Source organism: Pristis pectinata, chromosome 18 (genome assembly GCF_009764475.1).
Source record: "Pristis pectinata isolate sPriPec2 chromosome 18, sPriPec2.1.pri, whole genome shotgun sequence".
NCBI classification, from domain to species: Eukaryota; Metazoa; Chordata; class Chondrichthyes; order Rhinopristiformes; family Pristidae; genus Pristis; species Pristis pectinata.
Window position 1 is genome coordinate 18,437,110 of NC_067422.1, and position 24,341 is coordinate 18,461,450.

Here is a 24,341-nt window from a genome sequence, read left to right on the forward strand (position 1 = left end):
GAATAACCCAATGAAATAAATATTTAGCATGTAAATTGAGTGAGAAATTATTATTTTATGAAATTAAAATCCAAACCCAAGAAAAGGTAAATCTGTTGAAAGTATCAGTTACTAACTTGGCAATGAAACGGCCACACAAGATGTTGAGGTTATATTCTCATGAGCCTCAGTTCATTGACTTTGGTCTGATAGATGAGTTACTGCCAACATTAGCAGATCATATATGCTCTTTCCTTTTCAATGTGAAACACCCACACAGGATTTGTAAATTTCATTGAAATTGTTACCTCAAACATTTATATATTGATTGATTGATGGAAAGTTGCAAGAATAGATGCTGAATAGCATAGAAGTCATAGTATATTTGAACAAAAAGTTGAGGAGACTCCATGTATTCAAATTGGGGACTCTTTTAATAAAAGCAAAAACTGCGGATGCTGGAAAACCAAAATGGAGATGTCAGTGTCATTCTGCAGTCTAGCAGCATCTGTGGAGAGAGAAACTGAGACAATGTTCAGGTCAGTGACCCTTTATCAGAATCCTTTCAATAGAGCCCTGCACCTGAAGTCTGTTTGTAATAATGGTCTCAGCTGTGGCAGTGCAATATGGGCATATTTTACTACAGAACTAGTTGTATCTAATTGGAGTTATCTTGGAATATCTTCATTAATCTGTATTTATCTTTGATGAATTAAATAATACAGTTCTGAAAGGAAAAGTTGCAGCATCACAAAACTCTGGTTCATTTTGAATAGTAATCTCTTTTAGCTTTAAGGGTTAAATCTTTTTAGTAGATACAGTATAAAACTCCAGGTGCAATTTAAAAACCGTGTTCAAGATAAATATTAGTGCACTGCTGAAAGTGCATGTGATTATTTTTGGTCAGGAGGGAAGTCGCAGTTTTCTTCATCCCTCAGCAGCATGTCATACACCAGTCTTCCCATTCTGCTGGCAGCTAACAGAGGCTTTAAATCTTTCCAAGCTTCCTTTGTGTTTCTCTTTCAAAGGATATCTAACAGACGTTATCTATCCTCACGATTTAATTTTCCTCTTCCAAATTTTAGTTGTCTTTCCTCTGCTCCCAGTGTATGATTCCATGAGCATTAATTTTCCTACATACAGCTAGAAAGGGAGTGCTTACAAGGGATTGAACAGTGAGCATGACAACTGACCATATTCATTTCTTGTGTTTATACACTTTGTAGCAGAAATCAGTAGACGTTGATTGGGAGAAGAAAACATTTCATCCTTTCTCAGGAAGCAGGAATTAGTTCGGGACTCCTTAAAGTGGAGCATCCTGTCATCTTCTGGCTAGCCACCATCCTCATTGTTCTTTGTAATTAGGTGGCAGAGGTGTCCATTGAAGGCAGGTAGGAACAGGTGGGGATCTCTTTCTGTAATTTGAATCCCTGGATTTGCACCTGGATTGGGGAAGCCACCAAGGTAAGTGGAGGCAAGTCAGCAGCTCCTACAGAAGTGAAACGTTTTCCTTTTGTGGACACAGGAAGTGGAGAAGGTCTGCAGTACCTCAAGAAGTGGCTCATCACAACTTTCTCAAGGGCATTTAAGGATATGCAAGAAATGCAAGCTTTGCCCACATCATGAAAATTAATATTAAACAAATTGCAATTTCTTTTATATGAAATTTCCCCATTCCCCATGATTTGTCTGCTTCCCCTTTGATTCTGAACAGCAACCTTCGAGCTCTTAAAATGCCATTCCTTTTTGCTGGCCAGCTGTGCTTTTGTTTCAGTTGATGTGCTCAGTCTAATAATGTTTAGGTGATGCCCATGCATTTAGTTATGGTGGTCTTTAAACTGAGGTAAAAAACAAACTGCTGGAGGAACTCAGCGGATCAGGCAGCATCTGTGGAAGGAAATGAACAATCGATGTTTTAGGTCAAGATCCTTCATCTGGGCCCTCCGCAGACGCTGCCTGACCTGCTGAGCTCCTCCAGCAGTTTGTTTACCAGCTCCAGCATTTGCAGTCTCTTGTGGCTTCTCTGTATTGTCTATTCACCACTCCCTGGTGCATGTTAAAATTAAACTCCTCCAACCTTCACTCCATGCTGGATGCCCTTAATTTCTCTAATAACAGCGCTATTCAATGCATTCAAACATCAAGTAAAAACACTCAAGATTCAGCAGATGAAAGATGTGATACTCTACGTTAGAAGCTCTTTATTTGTGTTTCTCATCTACTTAGAACAGGATAACAATAGGTTATACTCATTGGGCCCCATGCCCTTATCACTTATCCTAAATCTAGATGAAGGCACACATTAAAAACTGACAAAAAAATCTTATGTTAACAATAAAACAGTCCTGACTTTACCAATTTAATCTCTCTGGTGGTTTTCTTGCTCCTTGCAAAGCATACAATTCAATTTGTACTGGAACGTTACTAGTAGATGGGAGTATCTCAATTTGAATTGCGTCCACTTCCATTATGTTGGTTGCAGAGTTTACAGAGTAGTACAGCACAGAAGCAGGCCCTTCGGCACAACACATCCATGCCGACCAAGTTACCTACCGAAGCTAGTCCCATTTGACTGCATTTGGCCCATAACCCACTAAACCTTTTCTATCCATGTACCTGTATAGATATCTTTTAAATATAGTAATTGTACCCAAAAGGAGTTGTCATTCCAGTAATCACTCTTCTGGTTCAAAATGGCAATCATGAACTCTGATATCATGTTGTTGCTTCTGTATCATTTCTTTGGATAGAGTTAAGCTCAGAGCTCTGCCTTCATCAAACCCGAAAGTGTTCTGACACACCTGTCCCTCAATAACTCAGAAGATGTCTGACCTGTAGTTGGATGGTGTGTATTCTGTCTCAATTCTCCTTTCTGTCATCTCCTTCAGTCCACCATTCATGTGTGATCAGCCCTTTCACCAAACTAAGTAAAGTTTGGATGGTATGGAAAAATGTGCATGTGCTCAACTCCATTCCTTCTGAGGAATTCACCACATTGAGAACTAGTGAAGTAGGGGCTTCCATTGTCAGACACAAATATCTTGTTTGATACAAGATATACCCAGGTTCCTTCATGAATATCTGCTCAACTTGTAATGGAACAACAATTCTGCATTCCCCAAAGAACAGTATGATTCTGAGTGCAAAGCTCATACCTTCCCATCTGTGCATTTGCTCATACAGTGACTAGAGAGTCACATCATATCATAATAACAAACTGTTGGATTGTGACTGGGGTATTGCTCATGTATGCCAGCCATAACACAATCTAGACCAATATTGGTGTCTCACATGGAGGTAACTAGCAGCCGAACTCAATACATCCACACTTTGATTATATTATTCTCTCTTGTACTCCAGAATGTAACAAAATGCAAATGATGCGAGTCCCCATTTCTGCACTCTGGCTGAGACCATCTGAGGTATCCCCTTGCAGTCACCAAAAATGCTATGCAGAGATTTGAAAAATATAAAATTCTGGCCTTCAAAGTACATGCAGAATTTTGTTGCTGTGTGGATACTAACTTAACCTTCTATATCCAGTTGTAAATAACATTGCTCTGTTTTGGAAAAAGACTCTGATGCAAAACCAATTAGTCACATATATCCTTTCTCCATATGGTGTGACAAAACTACATCAGTGATATTATAAGGTAGCACAATGGCTACGCTGCATCATCATGAACAAGAACCATTAAATTCAGCAACATCTACTTCAACTGCTGGAATACAGCTTTAGGTTTCCTTGCTCACTTCAATATTGTTTTGCACAGCTTGTGTATCCAGCAATGCTTTAACCTTATCCTCAACTGGGTGAAGTCCTTCATTATCAATCTTATAACTAAGGCATACTACATTTGATGCAGCAAAGATGCACTTATCTTTCCTCAACCTTATTCCTACTTCTTGGACTCATCAAACGAACCTTCAAAACCTTCCTTGTGTTATTTCTCTGTCTTTCCAGACACCATAATATCATTTAAGTGACCTGCAACACCTGACAGACTCTTGATCAAGCTATCTATTGTCCTCTGGAAAATGCCCAGAGCTGTTACTGTCCCAAATGAAAGTTTGTTTCAGTGAAACAGTGCAAGGTGAATATTTGTAGTTAAGTGTTCCTCCAGATCTTTGTCTAGCTCAGTCTACTGATGTGTATATGACATATGAAGATCTGTCCTCCTCCTGGCTGAGCAAACAAACCAATCAGAGATCATGTCTACTTTTTGCTTCTTTTTTTATTGTTATCTTATAATTTCCACAGATCCTTTTTGATGCTATCTGCCTTTCACAAATGAATGAAGCAGCCCAATCATAAAACTCAACCTCTTCAGCAATACCTGTTTCCTGTACTCTCTTCAACTCTTCCCACCCTTTGTCAGATGCAGGTTGTGCTTTGAAGAACCAAGATGTAGTATTCACCTTCAGTTGAAGCTGGCTTCCAGGGTCATTACCAAACACCAGGAGTATTGTCAAGCAAAAAATGATACATGTTTCTTCATGCTCTTGACCTCTTCCCAGTCTGCCTGCATCTTTGCTAGCAGGATCCAATCAATCAAGTTTGGGCTGGAAAAAGCCGAAGTAGGAATTTTGCGTTACTTTCACTGCTCCTTGTTCTACCTTCACATAATCCACATCACTGACCTTCATCCCTTCCCCGGTGTCAGTAAGAAGGACAGCCTGATGACTCACTTACTATCTGTCCCATGTCACTTAACTTGTTGCTGGCACGTCAATGATACCACAGCACCACTGACGATTTTCATTTACACTTTCTTTCCTTCAATGCATACTGACATACAGAAAGGTTTGATAGAATTCCAACTTAGTGTAGGCAATCTATGTGATCCCTTTAGCTCATGATCTTCTTCATAAAATACCCTTTATTATTCTTCCCAAGAGGCTTTGTGCTGTGTGATTGCTTGAATTTGCCATGCTCTTGCTTTCAAGCAACCTTGTTGACATTTATCCTTAATACCCCCATTATAGCAAGGAAACTCTTGAATTTGCATCTATTAGTTTCAATGTCTTTTGTTGCCAAACTGATAACAGTTCCTCTGCCAAGCTAGGATCTCAGCTTGTTAACCGGTCAAATCAAGCAAAAGTAGTGTCATTTATTGACGTCATTTTGAACTGAAATAGTTAATTGAATTAAGATTTACATAATTTGAGCTAATTGGTTCTCTGCTGGGTCATTTTCCAAAACCCATAAAAATTACATATGTATTTTTAATGATTCAATTAATGCTCTTCATTGTATTGTGAGATCTAATTAAGATCAGACCATTAATAACAAAAATCTCAATCATTTGAGTATCTTTGCTTTACAGTTTTTGTACCTTTGTATGAATCTGAATCTCATGGCTTCAGATCAGTTTAACAGATCACACTGAACAATGACAAAATGTTGCTTTGCTTGTATTTTAGGACAATTGAATTTTTATTGGCTGTAATATACTTATTGAAGCAGCAACATTCATGGTGTGCTCTTACATTGGTGTGATACCAATAAGTGCAGGAAATCCCTTCTTCATAGTAAACTATGACAGCGATGCAAAGTGGGTTTTACTTTTGGATTGAAACCTGGAGCTTAGTAAGATCAGAGACTACTTGTTGATGAGGGATGTCATACGGTCCATCTTCATTCAACTAACCAAAAAAAAGGCAAGAAATTGCTTCACATGCATTTTTGGTATTAAATTAGCATGGATGGTCATTCTAACACTACTTATGAGAATTGCAAAAAGAGGTAGAACTTGCAGCCCTGATGCGGGCTTTCAACCTGAAACCTCAACAACTTCTTTACCCCACAGATGCTGCTAAACCCATTGAGTTCCTCCAGCAGATTCTTTATTGGTCCAGCTTCCAGTGTCTGCAATCTCTTGTGTCTCCATAGAACTGAGATTGCATGCATTTGATATGTAGAAGTTCTCGATATTTTGCTTAGCAGGTTCAATTTTTGCAAACAACTGTTAAAGAGCATAGCACAGTGCTACAATACTCCATAGGGAAGTGTTACTGCTGAATGAATGGATGCTCCAATGGTTGGAGATGGAAAGTGTTCCCTGGGATCATAGCAACCTGGATAGGTTGACAAAGAACAATGCCCATAAGAAGCCATGTTCTAAGGGCAAGGAAGTCATGGAGGTTTTCCAGGGTTACAGCCAATCACTCCTAGCAGGAGAATGCCAGAGATGTTTCCGTCAGGACGTGAGCGGAGTCTGCGAATATCTGCACTGGGGGAAGCCATGTCTACTCTTCCTGTGTCTGTGGGCTGAGGGAAAAATAGGTGAAAGTTTCTCTCCTTTGTTCTGGAGGTTGCTTGGCCTTCCAAATACCAACAGTAAACAGAGATGTGGCAGATATTTCGCAACAGCAACTTGGAATAATTATGTGGCTAGGAAGCTGAGAGTGACTGTGACCCTGACCTTGACCTTCAGTGGGCAAAGTATTTTAAGCACATATTTAGGATTGTATTTGAGATTGTAGGAAGCCCGATCTCAGTGAGGTCAAAGAATGCAATTAGTGTTGGCTCTTTAAGTAATGTAGCTTCAATGAAAACAGCGTTAGTAAAACCTAGTTTTCTGTGAGTAAACAAGGACTGCTGTTTTTCAGACCACTGAGGTTGAAACTCACACTGCAGACAAATTTTGCATATTGTGCTCCTATTGACATCACTTAAGAGAGTTTTACATCGGAAAATAGGTGCTGGGGAGTCAAACAATGAGGGGAATTCTCCAACAGATGCGGGTACATGCAGAAACACGCACAAAATTGCTCCACTCTGGGTTTACCCAACTTACAAAAGAAAGATTTTCCAGTCTTAAGATTCTGAAGCTGCTGTATCTGGTTATTTCCTCAATTATTCCAGGATTTTTACCTCAATCAAATGCTCTGCCAAGAAGCCAGTTCCAAGCGTTGGTCCCTTTCTGTATTAAAGCCACCTCATGTCAATCCAAAAGGTATATTTTAGTCATTGGATCTGTGCCCCCTTTCTCTTTTCCATGATTTAAATTAAAGTCCTTTATGGATTTATATTTTTCAACCTATTTACTATCTTAAGACCCTCCTTTAAAATAATAAAAAGCCCAAGTCTTAAATTATTCAGATAGTTCTAAGGGGGAAATATCTCGGAAATGTCTGGAACTTGCTGGAAAGTGTAGGCAGTTCTGCACTGAACTGCCAATTTCTCTCAGCGTCTGTGCTACCAGCTTTGAGACTACTGCACACAGACAGAAATCCCAAACTTGCTGGCTGCTCTTCGCTGGTGGTTCCCGGACATTGCACACTTCAAGTGCCAAATGAAGTAAATTGAAATAATGTCAAGTAGGGAACAGTTGGGAGCATATTTGCATTTTTTCAATAATTAAAGTTTAATTTTATAACAATGCATGTTTGAAGTAATTTCTGCAAGTACTTCGAGCTATTGAGTCTCTCGGGCCTACAAAGGATAAAAAAGATTTCAAGAAAATTGTGCTAATGAACACAGGACAAAAAGTTGTAATTGTATGCATTTTAAATAAAGAAGTCAGAATTGACTTGTTGTTCTTTGGTGGCAATAGGAACAAAATTAGACTGTTTATAAATAACAACCTTCAAATTTTCATGACTAAAAATTTCAACACAGTGAAACTCCATTAACTCAGCTGTCTCAGGACTTTGGTAGTGCTGGATGAGCAGATTTTCCAGACTGTCAAATGTTATTGCATTAATGCTCCAATACATTTTCAATACACTTTTTAAGGAAGATGTTATATGGTTGAATCATACATTTTACAGTGAACCCATTAAGTTTAAAGGGAACATGGGAAAACCAACCAGGCAAGGGACTACAGCAAAGAGCACTAAGTGGAAAAGGGATGATGGGAACTGGGGCCCCTCTGAGTGAAAGGGAGCACACACAGGAACCGAGGCCCTGGTGAACCAGAAGAAAGCGTGGGAATCAGAGCCCCAGTGAGTGGAGGAGAGTGCAGGAACTGGGGCCCCAGTGTGGAAAACTCCCAGGGCCTCAGTGAGTTGAAGGGAGAGTGGGTACTGAGGCCCCGGTGAGTGAAGGGGAGCACAGGAACCAGGGCCCTGGTCAGTAGAAGGCAGTACACCAGGCAGAGCGCCAGCGAATGGGCAGGAATCCAGGGCCCCAATGAGTTAAAGGGAGCACAAGAATCAGCACTCAGTGAGCCAAATGCTGAACCATCGAGATTTCCAAATAGTGACATAGCAGATTATCAGATTTTTACAGTGGTTAAAATATGCACCATCTGAGTGGCCCACAGAATTGATTTGAATGATCACTCGGACACTCTCTCAAAAGAATTTGTGCACAGTTGTGTAAAGGGATCTTTCTTAATATTTTCCCTCCATCCAGAACAAATACTCTCATGGTGTGCTGCGTTGGCATTTCTGAAAGTACTGATCCATCATTAAGAAACCATAAGTTGTAAAAACTGTTTTCGTCATACCTTTAAAATGTTTCACAAAACATAATATACTAATCAGCTTTATTCCCTAACAACATGCTTGTGAAATTAATATTTTTCTTAATTTTGCAAAAATGTGGGGAGCTATTAAACTTAAATTGAACTTGCAATTGATATTCTGAAATTTTCTTCAGAAGATCTGTTCTAATTGTCAGCACACTAGCTTGTGTTAACTGCACAAGCAGGATACAAGCATTTGCTTCAGTGTTTAGTGAAATTTATTTTGTCATTATTTTCATTTTGCAGGAAATAACACAAAAGCTGGCACATTGGCTCATGAAGAAATCTTGAGCTTAGACAACGGACGGTTCCCTGCGCTGGAACTTAACAACAGACGCCTTTCAGTGAAGAATTCCTTCTGTAGAAAGAATGGTATCTACAACAGGTAGCCACAATCATATTTAAAAAAATTGGTATTATATCCTGCTGAATATAACTTCTTGATGGTTGTCAGAAGTAAGATTCAGGGATGGGTTTAAAACTTGCATTAGCAACATCTGTCAAGGCCTAACTGCACAGAGAATGAGGCTGGTGGAAAGATGAGGGAGCAAAGATTGCTTCAAGGTTTTCTTGAGAATTGCATGTGTTAAGGCACATTACATCGGTCTCTATCTGGGCTCACATCTCAACAGCAATGGGTACACCTCTTTCTTTTCGCTTCTCTCCATCTCTGTGTTATAAGATTTCCAACTCTCCTGCATGTTTGCCTGTTATTGAATCATATGTCATGCCTATGCCTTCTCATTATAGCTTTTCTTTTGTATTACAACTTGTATCCGATTTTTGTATTAGTTTATTTGGCAAGTTACATTGCCTCCTAGTTAGAGTGTAAAGTTGTTTTTTTGATTCTGTTATATTAATTTGCTGGACTCCCTTGCTCTTTCTGAATGATTAATAGTTATACTGCATTATATATTGTGTGTGTATTAGTTTTGAATTAGTTCTTCTATTTATTTGAAGATTATACATGTTGCCTTTTATATTTATTGTGTCCTGTCTCAGATCCAAGACTGTTAGACAGACTCCATCTGCTTCTAAGTCTAGATCCCAACATTAACCTTAGAGCCAGCCACACTAGCTATATGTTCTATACCTGATGTAATTGTAAACTGACTTACTCTCAGTTGCTATCGGCTTGTGCCTTACATTACTTTTCTGTGTGAGGTGCTGTGGGAGCTGCATAACCATTGGCAAAGGGACACAGTCAATTTCATCAAAGTCACTGGCTGTACAATCCCCAAATTTCACAATTCTCTTCAAAAACCCTATTTAATTTCAAGCACCTGGACATTCTTAAAACAGGGCAATGGATCAAAATATTTTTTCTCTTAAAAACTGGAATGCAAACAAAAGAAAAAGTCTTAAATTTCAGTTGTTGTCTATACATTACATGAAATATTCAGTAAAATAAAACTTTCTATTGGATCAATAAAAGATAGGTGGCAACCCTATACATTTGCTTTCCAGTTCCTTTTGATGGTGGTTCTACCTACAAAACATATCTTGTTTATAGTAGCATGCTGGGATCTGAATCAACAGGAAAAAGTGCTACAGGAGGTTGAAATAAAATCTCCTTGCTGGTGTAATATATTGTGCAAAATATTCCAGTTGGTTAGACTTTCCACTTGGTCTTGTACGAGGCTCTTGGTGACTTTGCTGTGAGCGATCAATGTGTCCCACCTGGCACCTGCTCCTATTTTTCATCCCACCTTCAACTGATTTTCGTGACAGCCACTTCAGGCTTAGCTCTTTTACTCTGGCTCCAAAATTGAATCTTCAGATGATATTCTTAAACTGTTATATACAGTAAGTGTACACAGCCAGTGGTTAAATGAACTTTAATTTTTTTTTGCAATATGCATCTTCACTGGGGGTTTTATCCATAGTAGTATTTATCACACAGGACAGGTAAGTCCCCAGTTCAATTTCCATTCCAGTCAGCAAATTTCAGCAATATGGGAATGCTACAATTGACTTTTACTCCCTAAGGATTAAGGAGAGAAAAATCAATTGGATTGTTTGCTACCCTTTAACTCCTACTGCGTGAGAAAGGATTATTGTCAGTTGGAACAACTGTTCAGGTTCCTACAAGAATGACAACTTTGGAACTCACAAGTAGGCTGGAGTGGAATTGCTTCTTAATAAGAGTTTGCACTTTCAGGAGATGGAGAGAACACTGGTCGAAATAACTTTTACCTTGTTCCATTTTAAGTTTATGACAGAGGTCAAAATCTCAAATGTTCCTCATGAAAACATCTTGAAAGGCACTTGGTGCAAAAGCAGGAGCAAAGGGCATGATGCTGATACTATTTATTTTCTTTGCTCTGTTGGTAAAAGCAGCTTGTTGAAGAAAAAGGGTGATTGAAATAGATGGTAGGAGATATCTCAAATCCTGATGCTGTTTTTGAATGCACTTGTGTGGCATAAATCTGGTAAAAATCACTTTTAATAATGAAAGACTGTACACTACTCATACTTACTTGGTGAATAAAAGGTCCAGAATAAACAAAATGGGAGACTGTGATTCATTTTATTGATGGAGGAAATATATACATATCAAGTGATGCAGGAAACAATCTTGTTACATCTCGTAACTGTGTGCAAATCCAGTCTAGGGGAATTTGCTTGTATATGGAGGAAAAATTTGCCTTTGGTCATGAGCATAAAATGTGTGTGAGAATATTAGCTGCTGCTTGTACTCACCTTGGTTTCACTAACTTCGATGAAACTGAAAGCTCGAAGGTGAATACCTCCAGAAGCCAATACTCAATTGCAACCAACATTCACAGCTAAAGACAACTTTCTCCCTCATTATTTTCCCTGCTCATGAGCCGACTAAATAAAATTGATAATATTTTATTCATGTTTCTCAAGTTCGTTTCCAAATATTACCTAAATTAAGTAGCACCACAATAGATTGCAGATTTTTAGTGCAGTTAATATGGAATAGAGATCTCAATGAAGCCACAGAAAATAATATTTGGAAGACTGATCAAAAGCTTAGTTGAAGGGATGGGTTTTAAAGAGTATTATATGGGGATAGAGGGGGTAGAAATTTTGAGAGCTTAATGGAGGACATTCCTGGTGTTTGTAGGGAATCTGCCAATGGTAGGGCAAAAGGAGAATACACAAACTGTCAGTGATAGAGCTTGTGGTGCTGTTGGGTAGATTGCAGAGGTCCAGGAGAAATAGAGACAGGAAAGTGCAAGAGTACAAGTAGATTTCAACATATATAAAAAAAACCTATCCTTCATCTCTTACTTGGTGGACCAGGAGCCAGTATAAAGTCATACAGCACAGAAACAGGCCTTTCAGCTCACCCTAACCATTACCAATTATTGAGTACCCATCTGTACTAATCTAGCATCTGGCTGTAGCCTTCTAAGTTTCAGTGTTTCAAGTGCTCCTCCAAATACTTGTTAAATATTGTAAGAGTCTCTGCCTCCAGTGCCGCCTCAGGCAGTATGTTCCTGATTCCAATCATACTCTGGCTTAAAATATTCTTCCTCAGATTCCTTCTGAACTTCCCACCCCTTACCCTAACCCCTCTGATTTTATATACTTCTGGTATGGGAAGAAAGTATATTATTCTATCTGTGCCTCTCATAATTTTGTAAACCTCAATTAGTTCCCTTCTCAGCCTCCTCTGTTCCAAGGAAAAGAAACCCAGTCATTCTTCATCCCAGGCAACATCTGGTGAATCTCCTCTGCACCCTCTCCAGTGTAATCTCATCCTTCTAGTAGTGTAATGGTCAGAACTGCATACAGTATTCCAGCTGTAGCTTAACTAATGTTTTATAAAGTTGTACCATAACCTCCCTGCTCTTTTTTTTCTACATACCAACTAATGAAAGCAAGTATCTTGTATGCCTTCACCTTATCTACCTGTGATGCCACCTTCAAGGACCCTTGGATTTGTACACCAAAGTCCCTCTGTTTCTCATTACTCCCTAGGGCCCTACTATTCATTGTGTACATCTCAACCTTACTAGTTATCCTGAAATACATAACCTCACACTTATCAGGATTATATTCAATCTACCATTGCTCTTACCAACTCATCAGTATTATTGTATAGCCTAAAACTATCCTCATCACTGTCAGCAACACCAGCAATTTCCAGGTCATCTGTGAATTTGCTAATCATAGCTCCTACATTCCATTCCAAATCATGAATGTATATAATAAACAGTAAGGGTCTCAGCACCAATACTTGTTAACGTCTTCCAGTCACAAAAACAAACCTCCACCATCACTCTCTGCCTCCGATCACCAAACCAATTTTGGCAGCTTGCCCTGGACCCATGGGCTTTAACCTTTTAAACCTACCCCCTATGTGGAACCTGGTCAAAGGCCTTACTGAAGTCCATGTATACTGCATGAATTGCACTGCCCTCATCTTTAGACTTCGCTACGTCTTCAAAAAGTAATCAGACTGGATCTCCCCCAAACAAAGAGATGCTGACTACCTTTGATCCATCCCTGCCTTTCCAAATCTATATTAATCCTGTTCCTCAGAATTTTTTTCCAATAATGTTGTACTTGCAGGAGACACGGGAGACTGCAGATGCTGGAATCTGAAGCAAGAAACAAACTGCTGAAGGAACTCAGCAGGTCAAGTCATCCCTTTACCTCCACAGATGCTGCATGACCTGCTGAGTTCCTCTAGCAGTTTGTAATAGTTATAGGCCTGTAATTACCTGATTTATCTTTGTGGTTCTTCTTGAATAAAGGTATCACATTTGCTATCACTAGGCATGTGTTTGTTTCTTAATGGGCCACTGAGAATAGGAGTGATGGATGAGCAGGGCTTGGCCTGTGTTAGGACAAAGGCAGAACCTTTCAGATGTTATAGCATTTACGCGGAGTAGAGGCTATCTAACACAACACCAGACTAGTTGCACTAGGATGTGACAAAGCAACTATGAGCAATTCAGCAGTATGTGAGGTGAAGCATAATGGAAATGGGAATTTTGCCAAGAAGAAAGCTTATGGAATGTGATTACAAACCGGGCAGATGTGGGTCTCAGGATACAGTGACACAGGAGCCTCAATCTTTGATCCTGCCAACAATCACAAGGAAGTTGCTGCCTGAATGGATGAGAACAAAGGAAGTAGGAAGGATGGGCAATCTGACTACAGCACGTGAGCATTCAGGAGAGAGAGGAAAGGAATGTGGCAGTGGGATTGTCAAGGGGACTGATCACTCTATTGGTGTGAGTTCTGAAAGCTGCTTTGCCTACCCAGTACTGGGGTTAAGGATAGCTCTTTAAGGGTGGAGCAGAACTTGCAGTGGGTAGGGAGGGATCCATTTGTTGTGATCCAGGTTATGCAGAAGAAATAGAGGAACTAAGGCACACATTAACAAGCAGAACCACAATTACTAATCAAGCCATATGCAGATTGGTATCTGGTCTACAGAGCTAAATGTGCGGCTGAAAGATCTATGTGAGAAATAGAAGTTACAATTCAAAAGGCACGCAGAACAGTACAAGGAAAGAAGGTGTTGTTGTATAGGATGGGCTTCACTTGAATTTGACTGGAACTACTATTATGACAAATCTGATGTTAGAAAAGGATTTAAATTGTGTGTACATGCGTGTGCGCGCGTGTGCATGATTGGAGGTGCAAGTGGATGGGATGTGGAAGGGGTGGGAGTTCAGGAAAATTAGAAGAGAAAAGATGAACTAATTGTGCAGTGACATTATGAGCAACAGTAAGCAGTGTGACAGGAGGAGAAAGACCATACAGATGTAGGCATACAGCAGCAAATAGTATTAATGTAGGTGAAAATGATGTCAAGACAGAATTAAGGTTGACATATCTGATTACACAAAGCAATTTTAGAATTGCAACAAGGTAGATAAATTAATAATGCAAGTAGAAATAACTGTTTTGCTTCATGCAGGGTTGCAAGTGGCAAAGGGTGGCGATAGAATATGTCAGCATACTAGACAGTTTGGAAAGATAGGCAGAATGAAAATGAGGTTGGCAGTGAGGTATGGTGTGTGGCTACATCTTACAATAGAGAATGACATTTGTATTATTGGCTCAGGAGATCAGGATGTTGAATCAGTTTGGGTGAAGAAAAAGAGAAATAAGGGGCAGATATCACCGTTTGGGGTAGTCAAAAAGACTCATAATAGTGTCTGTACTGTGGGATAGATTTTCAATTGAGAAATATTGGGAGCTTGTAAGAAAACTAGTGGCTTAATAGGATCTTATCTTCATCCACACTGGACAAATCAAATTGGCAATTGCATTCTTGAGGGCAAATTCATGGAATGTGTTCAAGACAGTTTTCAAGAACAAAATATTGTTAGCCTAACTAGGAAACTGGGATCTGGTCAGGTGTAATGAGGGAGGATTAATGTACTAATCTCACAGAAAGTGATCCTGTGGGGAATAATATTTGTAATTTGACAGAATTCTGCATTCAATTTGTGAGTGACAAATTTGTCCTAGGGTCTTAAACTTAAATAAAGGCAAACACATTGCTATGAGGGGCATGTAAGCTAAATTAGATAGGGAAATTAGATTAATAGGTATGGCAACAGATGACAAGTGACAAATATTAAGAGAAATATTTCTTAATTCTCTACAACTATGCATTTCATTGTGAATTATAGACTCCATGGGAAAAATGATCCATCTGTGACAAACTGAGGAAGTTCATGATGGTGTTGGACTGAAAGATCAGAGTTATAAAGCAGCAAAACATAATAGTTTGCTTGTAGATTGTGAGAATTAAAAAAAAACATTATAAGATGACCATGAAGTTGGTAAAGAGGAATAAACTGTAATATGAGTATAAACCAGCAAGAAATATAAAATTGGATTGAGGAAAATATATACAAAAGTAAACCATGGACCCTTGGAGCTGAGACAGGAGAATTAATAATGAGGAATAAGGGTGTTATAGTAAAACTCCGATAATCCAGTATCCAACTGATAGAAATCCCAATGGTCTGACATCTGGCTCACCAGGGTCTTGTTTCCTACACTCCCTTTAAGCTCACCAGGGTCCAGTTTCCCGTGATCTCTTCAAACTCAGCAAAGCCCTATTTCCCACATTCCCTTTAAACTCACCAAAGCCCTGTTTCCCCTTTAAATTCACCAGGGAAATGCTTTCTGTGCTCCCTTTCAACTCATTTCCTTCCCCCCCCCCCCCGGCCCCCCCAACTGATGCTGCTCAACCAGCTGAGTTCCTCCAGCAGTTTGGTTTTTGCTCCAGATTCTCGCATCTGCATTCTCTTGCGTCTCCCTTCAAACTCTCCCTGTTCACTGGAAACTTATTATGTCACTGTGTAATTTTCTTTTAAATTGTGAATTAAGTTGTGTTGAGGAATTACAAGGACTAATATCCAATAGTCCAATATCTGCTAGTCCAACACCACCAAAATCCTGTGGGTGCCAAATTATTGGTTTTTCTGTTTTTTATATCTATCTTCACAGTAGAAAGTACTAAAAGCATTTCAAAAACAGTTGGTAATTAGGAAGCAAAACTAAATGAGGAATTTAAAAACAATTAAAATCTCTACAAAAAAAACATAATCTAATGGGAAAAGGGACTGACAACTGCCCCGGGAGGATGAGCGGACCTTTTTGTCCTACATCCTAGGATTCCAAAAGAACTGGCTGCAAGATAGTGGATGCACTGGTTGTTGTGAAAATTCCCTTGATTCTGGAAAGATTCCAGTGGATCAGGATGCTGCAAGAAAGGAAGGTGGAGAAAAAACAGGAGATGTAGATCACTTAGCTGGGAAAATGTTGAAATGCAATAGTAAGCTGGTAATGGAACACAAAGCAGAACACAATGAGGCAGAGTTAACCGTTAGCAAAGGGTGAATGGTTGTTTTGGGTAAGAGTAAATGTGGTGTTGAGAATACAATCAGATCAGCCATAATCTTATCGAATGGCAGAGCAAGTTTAAGGGTCTAAGTAGCCTACTCCTGCACCTAGTTCATAAATTGACATGCAACATACTTCTATGAAAGGGAAATTGTTCACCAAATTTATTTCTGTTCTTTTGAGGATGAATTGCCTGTGGGTGTAATGTATTTGGATTTCCAAAAGGCATTTGATAGGTGCCACTTAAAAGGTTACTGCACAAGATAAAAGCTCATGGAATTCAGGATAATGTTTTCGTAAAGATAGACAATGGGTTAACAGACACAAAACAGGATTAGGATAAATGGCTCATCTTCAAGTTAGCAAAACTATGTCTCGGCGGTGCCTCAGGGATCAATGCTGTGGCCTCAGTTTTTGAAACTATGTGAATAACTCAGATGAAGAGATGTAGTGTGATGTAGCCAAGTTTACTGATGAAACAAAAATAGGTGGGAAATAAACTGCAACTTGTTTATTGATAATTGGTTTATTATTGTCACATGTACTGAGATACAGTGAAAAGCTTTGTTTTGCATGCCATCCAGACAGATCACTCCAAACATAAGTACATTGAGGTGGTACAAAGGGAAAAGCAATAGCAGAATGCAAAATGTCTGCAAAGAGATAGGGATAGATTAGGAGAGTGGACAAAAGGTGGCAGTTGGAGTTTAATGAGCAGGGATGTGAAGTTACCCACTTTGGTAAGAAGAATAGAAGAGCAGGATATTACATCAAATTTTATAAGACTATTAAATGTTGTTCTGAGAGATCTGGGTGCACTAGTACAAGAAAGTTAGCATTCAAATGCAGCAAGTAATTAAAAAGGCACATGGAATGTTGTCATTTATTAAAGGGGGATAGGAGAAGAGAGCAAGGAACTCTAGATACATCTGCACAGGGCTTTAGTGAACAATGTTCAGTTTTGATCTCCTTATTAAAAGAAGGTTATGCCTTAAAGGAATTGCAATGAATGTTAACTGAATTGATTTCTGAGATGAGTGGGTCATTTATGAAGAAAGATGGAGTAGTTTAGCTTCAAACTCTGGAATGTGGAAGAATGAGATATGATCTAATTGAAATAGATTAGATTCTGATAAAGCTCAATAGATAGTCACTGCAAGGATATTTCACCCGGTTGGAGGATGGGAGGGGGCGTTTCAGAACTCAGGGGCAGCTTTGAATGATAAGGAGTCAACATTTAGTGCAGATAAAGAGGAATTCTTTCACAGTGTTTGAGAGATTTTTTTGGGTAAATCGAGGGTTATGGGAATTGGCAGGAAAATGGAATTGAAGGCAATATCAGCAAGCCATCATCTTACAATGCTCCCCATGAACTCTTCTTCTTAATTTCATTCAGTTCCTTCAGGCTTCTTGATATTTCAGTATCAAGAAGCTCCTGGAAAAGCTGGAAGGGTTAGAACGACTGACATCAGTTGGGGTCAATTGTTAGCACTCTCATCGCTTCTGAGTCAGAAAAATGGTGGCTTCAACTCTCAGTCCAGAGACTTGAGAACAAAGGTCCAGAGGCTACACTGAGGGAGTGTTACACTGGTGGAATTTCCTTATTTTGAATTAGATATTAAACCCAGGCTCCATTTGCACACTCAGGTAGATGTAAAAGCTCCCATGTAGAAGAGCGTGACCTGAACAATATTTATCCTTCAGTCAATATTGCCAAAATCTAATTATCTGGTAACTTTCATAATCCTGTTTGTAGGAGACTGCTGAGTGTAAGTAGACTTGTGCAGCTCCTATGTTGTGCTGTACCTCAAAAACACTTCACAGGATGTAAAGTCTTTCATTGGATTCTGAAGTTGTGAAAGGCTTTCTATGAAATCGTCTTCTTTTTTCCGTTGCCTTGACTCTTCAACACAATTATCAATATTGTGTGTCATGGTCCAACCAGAGGGTTAACTGTAAATGAAAGGAGTTGGAACAGTGTGGAACAGTGTCATACAAAGCAAGGTCACAGATTTGATCCTTGATATGTGCTGAGTTAGTCGATCATGTATTGCTAGGGACTTGAATTCTCTGGGCAGGAGAGGAAAATCAGCCAATGTTCGTCCTCTTGGTTGCTATGAAGTGACCACCAGTAAGGGATCTGGACAGAATGGGCTAGATCATCCACAAACTGTCCTGGCACCTATATTCACCCCTGCATTAATATTTTCTGATCATGTGTCTCCCAGCAATTTTGATGCTCAGCTCCACAGTCCTCCCAGTAGCAGGGTGGGCTGCAAGTGGTGACTACTTCTCTAGGTGTCACATCTGGAGAGTCTGACCCCAGCACTGCCCTGATGGCCTTTGACAGCTGATTTTGCCAAAGGCCAGTTTCACTGTTTTTTAAATGGCTTCTGATCATTGATATTGACTTAAAATAATTAAAATATTAACAATAATTTAAATTAAGCCATTAAACTTGTCAATTAATTAAAACACACATTACAAAAATGTAAAGAAAAATAAACAAAAAGCTTAACTAAACTTACTTTTTCAATAAAAATTGACAATCTCATTGAAATGTTTGAGGCTACACAAGATAAACTTTGGTAGACAGATATGAAGTGTATCTGGCCCCTGGATTTAATGGTGAGTCTGGAGATTAAATCTAACCTCCAGTGTATTCTGAACTTCCACACTTCAATACACAGGCACGAACGTCCTGACACGGTGACATGTGCTGCAACTGGCCGGTTGTTCCCTGTGGAACTGCCAGCTGGCCATCAGCATGATCTGGCCCAGTGTAGCTGCAGTTGTCCTCAGTCCACATAAAGCTCCCTGCTGCTTTAAAATAAATGCAAAGTACTTGGAAGATAGATGTCTGAAATAAACCAAAAAAATGTTGGAAATACTCAGGCATGATCTGTGGGGAGAGAAACTGAGTTAACGCTTCAGATCAATCATTTCCTTTATCCTCAATCCCTCTTCTTGCACATTCAGAAAAACTTGGACTGACTCCCTCATGACCTGAGCAAGGTTTCTGGAATTTGGCTAATATCCAAGGAACCAGAGCTTTGCTTGTATTGCCTTTGTTGGAGCAGTGAGAAATAGTTTATATAAAAAATTCTTCTGTGTGACAAGTTATTCTACAACAGTAACACCTTTTGCCTTTCACGCATTTGGATTCTAAATCTGGAATAGATTAGCATTTCCAAAATCATATGAAACAACTTGACCATAAAACAATATTTGATTTCAAGCAAAGGGATGCGTGTTGTGAAATTAAACTTTGGACAGCATGTTAAGGATTGATTTTACTACCTTGGATTGCTTTAACATTCAAATATGAAGTAACAATGAGATCACATGGAGAAGCAGGGAGTAAAACCAGTTAATGCTGAAAACATTCACGATGTCAGGCAGCAGCCATAGAGAAAAGATAAAAGGAAATAAAATTACTCTCATATGTCTTAAACCTCTTTGCAGTAAATTGCAGACTCATGACATATAGTGACAGTTGTAATATAGAAATACTGGTTCATTTCAGGTTATCAGCTTGATATGTTACCTCTGGTGTTCCCTTCACAAATGTTTATTTTAGATTTACAGCATCTGCAGTATTTTGAATTTATTTTTAATTAGCAGGAAGCCTAGTGTGAATCGGGACTGAAGGAGTTTCTAGCACATTATTTCACACAATTCTATTGATTTAGAAAATGTTCAGTTAAGGAATGTCCTAATGCTGTAATGAAGATATATTTTGGGGAAATGTTTTGTGGAGGTCTCAGATGACAGCAAATGAAAATTCTGGTGTCAAGCATGATGCTGGTGGAAATTTGAAAAAAAAAGAGAAAGATATAAACCTTTAGGATAGGCATCGTCAGCAGAGAGAGAAACAGAGTTAATATCCTTGGCCTAATTGGAATGGGGAGAGTAAAGGAAGGAACAGAAGTGAGGGTCTTTGTCAGGATGGAAGGCAGGAAAGACTAAATGACAAAAGGGATGATGGCGCAAGACAAAATGGATGATAATGGATCTTCCAACTGCCTCCATCACTTTTCTAGCTGCTTGTATAATTACTAACAACTATACTGAAGTAATGTTCCACAGTCATCGGGAAATGTCTTACAAAATTGCAATTATATGGCAAGCATGAGAGTGTACCGACAAATAACGTTAAAGGCAAAACAAGTAAATGAAAAGAGGAAGACAGTTCATACTAGATTGGGTCAGCATTAGGATTTTACTGGGGTCAGTGAAAATGGAAAAAATATAACTTTAATTATCCAGGAATAGTAATATAGTTAAGGGCAGAAGGAGTGAAGAATTCTAAAACATGTCCAGGACAGTAGTCTAGATCAGTATGTTTCTAGTCCAACAAAAAAGGAGGCATCGCTAGATCTGGTGCTCGGGAATGATTTGGTCAAGATTACCAAGTTTCAGTCGGGGAACATTTAGAAGAATGCTCATAACATCATATGTTTGAGGTCCACTGTTGAAAAGGAGGAGGAACAATTCAAAGTAAAAATAATTATTGGAGGAAGGCCAATTTCACTGGGGTGAGAGTGGCCCAGGTAAATTGGAACCAAAAGTTGACAGGCAAAACTGTAGAAGAATAATGAGCTGACTTTAAGGAAGAGATAATTCAGGTATAGTTGAGGGACATTCCCAAAAAGAATAAAGGAGAACAAGGAAAGTGCAGGGCCACTAACCATAATCTTTCCGTTTTCTTTGAATACAGGGGTGATGCTGGAAAACTGGAGAATGACAATTATTATTCCTTTGCTCAAAGAGAGAAGAAGGATAGCTCAGTAACTTTAGGCTAATCAGTTTAACCTGAGTGATGGGATAACTTACAGAAATATTGAGTCAGGACAGGATTAACAGTCACATAGAGGAAAATGGATTAACTGAGGCATTAATTAACCAATTTGATAGAATTTTTGATGTGGTAACAGATAGAGTTGACAAGGGTAGTGCAGTTGATGTCTTGTGCATTGACTTCCAGAAAGCTTTTGATTAGGTGCCACATAACAGGCTTATCAGCAAAGTTGAAGCATATGACATGCATGGAACATCAACAGCACGGATACAAAGTTCGTGAAGTAGCAGAGAAGAGAGGGTCATAGTGAACAGTTGTTTTTCAAACAGGAGGAAGGTGAATAGTGGCACTACCCAAGGATCATAGTTTTTTTTGCATCTAAATTAATGACTTAGACTTGGGGGCACAAGCACAGTTTCTAAATTTGCAAATAATACAAAACTTGGCAGTATTATGAACTGAGAAGAGGACAGTGGTAAATTGCAACAAGTTGTAAAGCAGCTGGTGAAGTTTGATGCAGTTTAATGCAGAGAAATGTGAGGTCGTCCATTTTGTAGAAGGGTAAGGATGCAATATAGAATAAAAGATACTGTTCTAAAAGGGATGCAGCAGCAGAGGCATCTGGTAGATGGACACACAAGTCATTGAAAGTGGCAGGGCAGTAGAGAGTGCAGGTAATAAGGATTACACAATTCAGGGCATGATCAATAGAGGCATAGAGTATATAAGTAAGGGAGTTCTGCTGAACCTTAATACACACTGATCTGTCCTCATTTGGAGTACTGTGTTCAATTCTGGTCACCTCATACTAAGAAGGTATGAGAGACAATCCAGAAAAGATTTATGAGAATGGCTCCTGCGATCAGGGATTATGTTTGCAATATATTTGAGAGGCTGGGACTGTTTTCTTCGGAGAAGAGGGTCAGGAGGATTTTCTCAGTGATGCCTTCAAAGCCAACCCAATGAAGGTCAGCTGATAGCACAGACCTGGAATGCTTCATGTGTTTTCACTCAACTGTGTTTAAAAACACTAGAATTAGCAAGAAGATTTAAGCATTAAACTTATAACATTAATTCTTCTAAATCTAGCCAAGTAGCCAAGATAGTTTATCCAGCTATTCAGGTATCAGAGAAAAACAACCAAGTCAGTTATTGTCGTCCCAATGCTCATACTCATGTCTTTTTGCCTTGTAAGTAAATGGGTGCTTAGGGTAACTATGGTTCGAATTGCTGTCTCAGCTTACATCAGCACAAACTAGTACAGTGTGGAACCTTCTACTGAGCTTTTAGGCCATATTATGAAAGGTGAGAAGCAGAATGATAAAAACAAAACTATAAATGTGCAATGCCATCATCATCTGAGTAATGAGCTGTATATTATTGTAGAGATACAACGATCAGTCTTAAAGCTGTTGGGGGGCTTTATATTTTGACAAATGTAAGGGTGCTTAAACGCTTTAATCCCAGTTACTATCAGAATACGTAGTAATATTTTGGGAGGAGAAATAATAATATTGTTCAAAGTTGCTACATAGAATCAATTAAACAAAAACTGCATTGGGTAATCAGTGCCCAAGTCCAACAGTTGTTTCTCTTCACTGTTTGGTTTAGTTTCAAAATGGAATTTCTCACAGGGAATTGACAGAAACTATTTGTGTTATATTTATTGTTTGGTTTAATGTTTCCTTGATTATTTTTCCCTTATCAACTTCCTTCCACAGTGGGATAGCCATCTGTCAGATCTTGAACCGGATAGTCTGGTTTCAGGGCTGGTTGCCCAGTATTTTTTATGATTGAAAATAAGATGGGACAAGTCTGCTGGTTGCATGCTTGAATATTCTTGGCTCTTGAAATACATTAAGTTTCTCCAAGAGCAACTGAACCACAGAGACAAGAAAAAATATCAAATTCAATCCCAGTCTGCATATCTGAGCTGAAGCAGCAAGGGGGAGCATCATACCTTCCTGTTCCTCTGCCCTCATGTCATCTCCAGTCTCTGGATTAAGAGATTGAAAATTAGGACAAATCAGTCAATCAAAATACCCAGTCCTAATTATGATCCAGCAGAAGTCTGCTCAAGTACAAAATTAAAAGTTGAACCTAAACGTGGCCCAACCATGACCGGTCCAAGCCTACACCCCAGCAGGAAGTCACCTAATGGTCAATTCATAATGCCTTTCCACACCCACCCAACCATTGTATATGTAGCAATCTCAAACATACTATTAACCTGTTCAAGGACAATTAAGAAACAGAGCAGACATATGGTAATATTAATTAACTCATCCTGACCTGGATAAAGTACCTAAGCAAAGCTAACTGTTTCTGAAGGCAAATATCTTATCAGAACGTGCATTCAACCCGACCGTAACCCAACAAGTACTCAGGCCCCCTTGGGTTCAAATCAGGTAGCCAGGCTCTACTAACCAGTGCCCTGTAACGGGGTGAAAGTGTGACCCCCTCAGGTTCAACTTTGGTCCTTCTCGTGAACACTTGCTTTAGCATTGGGAAAGATATTGAAGAGCAAGAGTGCCCATGAAACTATACCCCAGTTAGGAACCACAAGAGACTGTCAAAGCAAGTTTATTGAAGTAAAAAATGCTTCAGACAAAGCAACTGTTCATTTGGTAATCACTGACAATCATTACATATCTAACAAATTGGATTAAGTTGACTTTATATGTCTCTCAGTTGCTGAATTCAATCTTAAAAAAAACCAAAAAATTACATTGGTAATTTTAGAAGCATAAAACTTTCCATGGAGGAGAGCAGATGCAAACAATCAAATTCCTGACCTGTTTAGTATTACCAACATTTTCTGTTTTATTTCATGATTCCACCAACTGTAGAATTTTACTCTCTGATTATGTACTGGCTGGTTCGGTCTAAGTGAACTGTTGAGAGGGGAATATAGAAACAATCACAGTGCTATGGAGGTAAATCTGGCATTTTTAGAGGTTGTATGGAAATTAGGCCCTCTCTGTGGATAGGTTCTCTGAGTTCTGCATGCAAATGAGGGAACCAGAGATGACATCTTAGAATGCATCAATCAACTGGGATACAAACAAAATCACAGCAGCAGTCTTGAAGTAGACCACAGAGGGACGGTGTGGAGAAGGGTGGGATAGGTGGTCTTGTACAATGATGCAGGAGTTGGATAAGGAGAGTTAAGAGTTACCAAGAATGCCATTCAACTGAATAGATCTGTGGTAGTGTATGTTTTCCACTCGAATCTT

The 24,341-nt window shown here is 39.1% G+C and overlaps 1 protein-coding gene across 1 annotated transcript in view; it reads left to right on the plus strand.

Annotated features, from left to right (window-relative positions):
- Positions 1-24,341, plus strand: part of sdk2b (sidekick cell adhesion molecule 2b) — a 699,987-nt gene that overhangs the window by 623,893 nt on the left and 51,753 nt on the right. Inside the window, 1 exon segment of the mRNA XM_052032768.1 lies at positions 8,700-8,838. Coding sequence (XP_051888728.1) covers positions 8,700-8,838 — 139 coding nt within the window.